This window comes from Sinocyclocheilus anshuiensis, unplaced genomic scaffold, assembly GCF_001515605.1.
Source record: "Sinocyclocheilus anshuiensis isolate Anshui unplaced genomic scaffold, SAMN03320099.WGS_v1.1 scaffold103, whole genome shotgun sequence".
Taxonomy (NCBI): domain Eukaryota; kingdom Metazoa; phylum Chordata; class Actinopteri; order Cypriniformes; family Cyprinidae; genus Sinocyclocheilus; species Sinocyclocheilus anshuiensis.
This window is the reverse complement of record NW_015548201.1, coordinates 846,293-854,059: the sequence shown is the minus strand read 5'-3', so window position 1 is coordinate 854,059 and position 7,767 is coordinate 846,293. Positions and strand designations below refer to the sequence as shown.

At 37.0% G+C, this 7,767-nt stretch overlaps 1 protein-coding gene across 1 annotated transcript in view; it reads left to right on the top strand.

Annotated features, from left to right (window-relative positions):
• LOC107653334 (netrin receptor UNC5A-like) overlaps positions 1-7,767 on the top strand; it is a 239,493-nt gene that overhangs the window by 168,375 nt on the left and 63,351 nt on the right. Inside the window, exon 6 of the mRNA XM_016440025.1 lies at positions 3,596-3,763. Coding sequence (XP_016295511.1) covers positions 3,596-3,763 — 168 coding nt within the window. The remainder of the gene's footprint in view (positions 1-3,595; positions 3,764-7,767) is intronic.

Genomic DNA, 7,767 nt, shown 5'->3' with positions numbered 1-7,767 from the left:
ACAGATAACTCAGTTTATTAAAATTTTCAAAAATCATGTTTTTTATTATGTTATCATGTTTTTATAGTCTTTTATTGTGTTAGTTAGCTGTATTTTTTTTTGTTGTACTTAATCAAAATAACCCTATAAAAATAAGTTTGATCGAGAATAATTGGAATGCACAATTATTATTATTTTTTTTTAATTGTTAAAAATGGAGTTATCTGTTTTTTCAGATGAACTCTTCATATACTTTTACATTCAACAGCAGAAGGAAACTCATACAGGTTTAGAACAACAACAGACCTTTAATTTTTGGGTGAGCTATTCCTCTAAAGCAGCCTAATTTAGCTGCTGTTAAAAAATTATGTCAATAATGTTAATCAAACATTAGAAAGAAAATCACTCACTGTCCTTGACCGAATCACTTTTGTAAAATAAATAAGAATGAATGTATATTGAATTTATACAATGAAGACTATTCAGTTTATTTGTACAATTATTTTATACAATATAATTTCTTATTCAGTGCTTTGTTTCAAGTAGGTCTATTTTTTGTAATTTGTGTCTGTTTACTTGTCTTAAGTATAAACTTGTTTTTACTTAGGCTAGTATTTTTATTATTTTTTTTTAATATTGAATTATAAAATTTCAATGCATCAAAATTGTAATAGGATAAAAATCCTATTTAAAGCTATATATATATATATATAGCTTTAAATAGGATTTTTTTTCCTATCAAAATTAGGAGTATAATTTTGATAGGATAAAAATATATATTATATCAAAATATATATTATATTTGTAATAGGGGGCCCTGCAGTAAGTCATAGCCCCGGGGCCCTGTAAGGTCTTAATGCGGCCCTGAATGTATCAGGTTTATTTTGAAGCCTAGCCTAAAGATAATAAGTCAAGTGACAGCTGTGTAAAAGTGCTCTGCAAAAGTGAGCCGAGAACATTTTCGTTCTATTGTTTGCTTTTTATGCTGTCAATCAATGAAGCCCTCACACGGGGAAAAAGAGAAAAGGCAAATAAATGCTAGGTGCAGCGCCTTAAAATTTGATGGTTTCAAATTGTTCAGTGTTCCCCAAGCAATTTGCTACCATTGTAGAAATTAATTAAAGAAAAATTCCCTGTGAATACCTTTTGATCAAAATAACTATTAGATATGGTCCTTTATGCCATTCATTTTTTCCCCGTGGCTTCGCATTAAAATGTCAGTTTACTAATTTTAAGTCTTGCAGTCTTGCTTATTGGCTAAACCATAGGTGGTGTGAGAGCTGTTATTAGTGCTGTTGGACAGAGGCCGAGATGAATTTTAACAAGGCTGGACTTGACTTGACACAACGGTGTGCTAAGAGGTAATCAGGACCCGAGTTGCTGCGCAATTTCCTTCTTCGTGGTGAGCAATCAGTGGTAGAAGAGAGGCTAAAAAACTGATTCGGTCTGACTAGAGTGAGATTTCGTGGAGAATTACGGAGCAGTTCCAAGCACAATATGGACTCTGACCAGCGATCAAGGCTTCAGGACAACAAATCGGTCGAGTTACTGAGGGAAGAAGAAATCAGATTTACTCTGAATTCTCCCACCAAGAGAGAGGAGGCTGTGAACTTGATTAAAAACCCTGCATGAACTTTGGACTCGGGATCATGGCGGAATCCTTGCAGGATTATGCATTTCACGAGCCAGGATATTGGTGCAATAAAAACCATACTGTGTATCGGTGTAGAGCAGAAAACCAATATACACCCCACGTGAGCGTTGTGAGATGAAATCTAGGCAGTTTCCTTTAAGACATCCAACCCACCATATGTGTCCCCCGATTTAGCAAAGACTTTTGTTAATATGCAGCTTATAAAAGGGAATGAGTGATAGCGTTGTGACTTGATACATCCAGATGTGGCCAGACATGCACACAATATTTTTTCTTCTTTTTTTTATTTTTTCTAACCCTAAAGGCTGATTTATACTTCTGTGACGAACCTAAGCTGTAGCTTACGCATAGACGCACACCCATACGCCGTAGCCTGACGTGCGCCTCTCCAAAAATCTAACAGCGCGTCAATTCTATGCAGGCCGCAAGCGCTGTGATTGGTCTGCAAGAACCCCTCCCTCCATATGTACTTGAGTTTTGTGTGTTTATGTGCACTTTAATATATTTTAATGTTACACCTTCTTATATAAAATAAAACAAAGCAAAGAACAAGTGTCATCATTTATTATACTACATAGCATTATACATCAGTAGTTGTCCGCAACAAACAATGTTGATCTGCCGTGGTACAAGTCCTTGTGCAGATTGAAAGAATGCCATCATCTCCTGTTCCGTTGTTGTCTCCTTTTTGTAGTTTTAAATAATGATTTAATGATTTGATATTTATTTGCCGCCGTCACGGCTATAATGTTTCTCAATGTTGGCGGGGAAAGAGTTAATGCAATAATACCCTGTGCTAGTAATTAGTACACAAATCAGCCTAAACAAGTCAAACTGTTATAAGTAGACATGCAAATTACAGAGTAAACAACCCATTTGGAAACATTAGTTGTGTCCGAAATCACACACTCTCTGAGCAGGTACTTCTTTTGAATAAGTAATTACTTTGCAACCATTAAAAAAGTATGTTCTATATTGTATGGATGCATGTAGTATGAATGAATTAGTCCAGACTTACATTTGTCATGTTGTCGTTGTCATGTGACCTGTCAGCATCAGTTGTAAATGCTTTACCGCCATTTACAAATCCTCTCCCATGGCCTCATGGGATAATAAAGTATCATCAGATATGCACTTCAGAATCACACCGGAATTGTTTTAATCTCACCGCCTATTGTTTTATGAATACTGTGAATCTGAACATACTGCTCTGTTCACATTTAGTTTTCACCTGCTATATAGTAGAGAAGTATGAGATTTCGGATGTAGCCATCGTTTATTAAAGGTTCCCTATGGAATTTTGGTCTTTCTATCGCTATCTGTGGTTGAAACATACAATTGCAATAGATTCGCAGTAAATCATTTTTTTCTGTAAGGCCTATAAAACCTTCAAAATAATGAAATGTTTTAAGCTAAGACAAGGCTTTGTCAAGCAATCTTACAAAGTTTGTCTTGACAAACCTTTTTTTCTAGTTGAAAATTACATTAACATGGATTTTAGTTCTTGTTGATTCTGCTTCAAATTGCAATTGCATTTCTGCATTTTTTTGCTGCCTTAATTCAAATTTGGTAATTGAATTTAAGATTCTCAGTTCAGTTCTTAATGCTTTTTATGTACTAGCTGAATAATTCATTTAAAGAAGACTTGTTGGTATTGTAAGATAAGTGCTGTTTCATTGACAAAGAAACTGTGTAAACATCAAATGAACACGAATTTAGACTGAATGAAACAACCAAAAGAGATGGCAGCCGCTACATAACTACCTCTAATCAACAGTAGAGTTAACGTAGCGTTGATAACTATTGATCTTAACATAGCTTTCGTATGTTGCCGCTGTCCCTGTGGCCTGCCTTTAAGCACAGAGCTCATGTTTGTGGCTGTTTATCATCCTCGTGCTTGTCGGGTAATCCTGACTCGCTGTGTTCGTTTCCCCCTTTCCTTTGCACTGGGCGCACGAGCAGTGAACGGTGGCTGGTCCACATGGGCCACATGGTCGGCCTGCAGTGCTGTCTGTGGTCGGGGGTGGCAGAAGAGGAGCCGGAGTTGCACCAACCCCACTCCCCTGAACGGCGGGACGTCCTGCGAGGGCCAGAGCGTCCAGAAAAGTGCCTGCACTGCCACCTGTCCAGGTAACGTCCACCGGGCGTCGCTCACTGCAAAGTAGAGCTGGTTTGGCATTAGCGCACATACCCTTGCACGGTCCCATAGCACCAATAGGACGGCCAGCTTGATTGGCATTAGCTTTTTTGTGCTTAAGCAAAACATTTTCATGTTTTTTGTTTCTTTTGAATTATTCATAGCTAAACCAGTGTGTCCATTCCGCCCATCATATTTCTTTCAGATTTTGCGTGCTCTGTGCTGCTTTCGCTTTTGCTGCATGAGGTCTTTTTCTGTTCAGTTGTAAGCAGGGTCCAAAATTAACTTGTCTGCCAGAGGTGAAAACATATTTTTTCCCCGTTTTTGCAGTTTTTTTCCCCCTTACGTTTGTTGTCATGTTGTTTATCACATTTGTCCCCAGATGTAAATAGACTTTTACTATTCAGAGTTGAGTTAAGAATGTCTTTACCGAATCAAAATTGCAATTCAATTCTAAAATTTGAATTAAGATAGCAAACAGGATGTAGAATTTCAATTCAAATTTAAATGTACACAACTGTTTAAAAGTTTGGGGTTGGTAAATTATTATTATTTTTTTTTAAAGAAGTCTCTTATGTTCTCCAAGGCTGCATTTATTTGATAAAAAAATACAATAAAAACAGTAATATTGTGAAATATTATTTGGAATATAAAATAACTGTTTTCTATTTTAATATATTTTAAAATATAATTTATTTCTGTGATGGGAAAGCTGAATTTTCAGCAGCTGTTGCTCCAGTCCTCAGTGTCACATGACCCTTCAGAAATCATTATAATATGCTTGCTGGTTGAAAGTCTCTTCACATCCTGATAGCAATCATTAAGTTGAGAGGTCTAAATTTATTTATCTGTATTTATATAGTCTGTGGAAGGCCTAGGACCAAGAAATGTTTGCCCAATCAAAATGCTCGGTCCGAGCGTATTAATTGGCTTTCCTACCTGCCTGTCAACGTATGTATTAGCATACCTCTGCGCACCCGGTTCGCGCAGACAGGATACGTCATCAGCGCGTTCACACACGCTGTGCAGACAGAGCGAGAATGGCAGACAAACATCAACAACCCGATCTTCCTTCCTGGTATTGTAGTACTTTTAAAGTTTTCTCACCGGTGAATGAAACATGATGTAGCCCAGCAGTTCCCAATCAGTCCTCGCGCCTCGCGCCCCCCAGCTCTGCATATTTTGCGTGTCTCGCTTAGTTAACACACCCGATTCAGATAACCAGCTTGTTAGAAGTGAGCTACGTGCATGAACTGTGTTCCGATCGATATGATAACACAGTGTTCATTGCTTCCTACTCCCTGAGCGGGGGAAATCCGTTGAAGTTTACTTCACTTCGGAACATGGGCTGGAATTGGGAACCGCTGATGTAGCCTATTGTAGTAATGTTGTCTCTGATATTCTGGTCTGTGAGCGTAAATGTGTTCAGGGGGCGTGGCTTTGGACGGCGATTGCAGGGAGGGTGGGACGTTCGCTTTCAGTGCTATCAGGCTAAAGTTAGCATTTTCCAAGATCTTCTACTGCACCTTTAATTTTGGACCTTTGTTCAAAGCTGGTGGCAGAAACCTAAAAAGTCTTGTCTTTTAAACAAAGTCAGGCAGGCAGTGGTGGAGGTAACGAGTTACAACTACTCACGTTACTGTAATTAAGTAGATTTTTCGGGTACTTGTACTTTTTTTAGTATATTTTTAAAGCTGTACTTTTACTTGTACTTAAGTACAAATTAAGCAAAATAATCTACTTCCTTACTTTTAAATCATAGTTCGTTACTGAGTACGCCCACAATTTGAATTGATATTCAAACCTTTGACGGCACTTCAGTAGCCAATAAAGATATCCGAACGTAAACTGACCAATAAAAGCCCTGATACCTGAACCGGAGAAAAAAGCAGCCGCTTTTCCAAGCTGCGTCTCTCTCTCCTCTCCGACAGCGAGTTTGACACGCATCCGCCTCCTGTAAGTTACAGAGTCTGAATGTCCACGCGGTATTGCAGGTATTTCGCATAATTGTAATAATTCCCGCGCAAATGTGGCGAGCGCATTATTGTAACATGAGAACACTTTCGAAAGCATAACCGTCTGTATGGTACTTTGATGTCATACACCGATCGGTCTGCACTCGCAAACATAGCCAAAACCTAGATATGTTAGGCAATATAGAAATCCTGGCCAGGACGCGTCCTGGGAAAATGGCACGTATGGTCACCCTAACAAATGAGCTGCCTGTCCTCTCACTCTGATATTGCTTGTGCGCAGACTATGCGCAATCGCGATCTCTCCGTGCTTTTAAAGTAGAAATTATTTATCTTTGCTCATGGATTAAACTGTCAAAAGTTATCAACCATTCAGAATAGAGCCACGCCTGATCGATGAAAATCCTACTGGAAATTTTATTGGCTGTAAGTGAAATGCACCGGAATGTCTTTCAACAATCAAAGATTGAACTTTCATTTCTTTACAATGTAAGTTTATGCTAGAAATGTTTTGGAATGGGATATTTGTCTGATTTGTACATATAAGTATCCTAGTCTGCCTAACTGCAACACTACATTGTACAGCAATTACAGGTCAAAGCCATCTGATGTTCTATTTATCTAAATAAATAGGCCTAACATATATGGCTCTTAAATCACTGCTTATCAGACATTACAGGTCAAAGCCATCTGATGTTCCATTTATCTAAATAAATAGGCCTAACATATATGGCTCTTAAATCACTGCTTATAAAAATTCAGTGTTGTCATATTTCGGATATGTCAACAGAATTGAGGTGATTTGTTTTATAATTTTATTCCTGAATGTGTACTTGTCTTTTTTTGTAAATTCAATTCAGTTTGAAATCAAATTTGAAATCAAGCTTTCTTGTGCTGTAAGCTTTTGCAAGTTACCCTATTTTAAAGACACAAATACACAGAATGATAAGATTGAGATTTTTGTAATGGTAATTGATACATTTTTATTTGTATGTAAATAAAAGCCTACATTAAAATGTTCATCGTATAAAGCGAATGTGTCTTTTTAGAAGACTTGGATTAAACCAATTTCAAAGCTTGAAATAATAATCTTGAAATAATGATTTCCTTGAAAAAATGGATGTGCAAAAAAATTGTTAAAATATAAAAATATCTATATGGCAGTATACAGTAGTATGTGTTGGTAATTGATACATTTTTATTTGTATGTAAATAAAAGCCTACATTAAAATGTTCATCGTATAAAGCGAATGTGTCTTTTTAGAAGACTTGGATTAAACCACTTAAAACTTGAAATAATGATTGCCTTGGGGAAAAAAATGGATGAATTTTTTTTTTTTTTTAATGAGATATTAAAATATCTATATGGCAGTATACATTATGTGGTAGTTTTGCCAGTGGTATTGAAAATGATTCGTCAATCGTCATGAAATCAAAAATGACCCGACTTACTTTTTTAGTGCACATTACTAGTCTTGTGGTGAACAATTGAACCATGCAAGTCAATACACTGGAAAAAAATTGTCTGCCATCGTAATCTTGAATCAAAAACTGAAAATTGGAATGGCGTTCTGGCTCTGATGACGTCAGTTTGACGGCTTGGGGAGAATCCTCTTGTTAAGTCATGACGTAAGGACTGCTGTTTCCGGGTCCATGCCTCTACTTATTTCACTTGAGAATACTATCTCAACAGCTGTTTATGTTCACTATTTAATTAATATTACATATTTAAGCTAAGCATTAAAAAAATTAGCTGTGCACACTACAGTCTCAGCGCTCACAGTGTCTCAGACAATAATATTTTATCTGAATCACTGTCAGGCCATCTGGGATTTCAGTATGGATAATTGTTTTTTATCATGTAATTTTTCAGTATTACATGACATTGTGAGTGTGTATATATGCACAGGTTGTTGTTTTTTGGGGGGCGTCTGGCAGAGCGTTAGGACCCAGAAGCTGATGTCAGACGTAACAAGCAGATATTCTTAAAGGGGTCATATGATGCTATTTTAAAGATCATTATT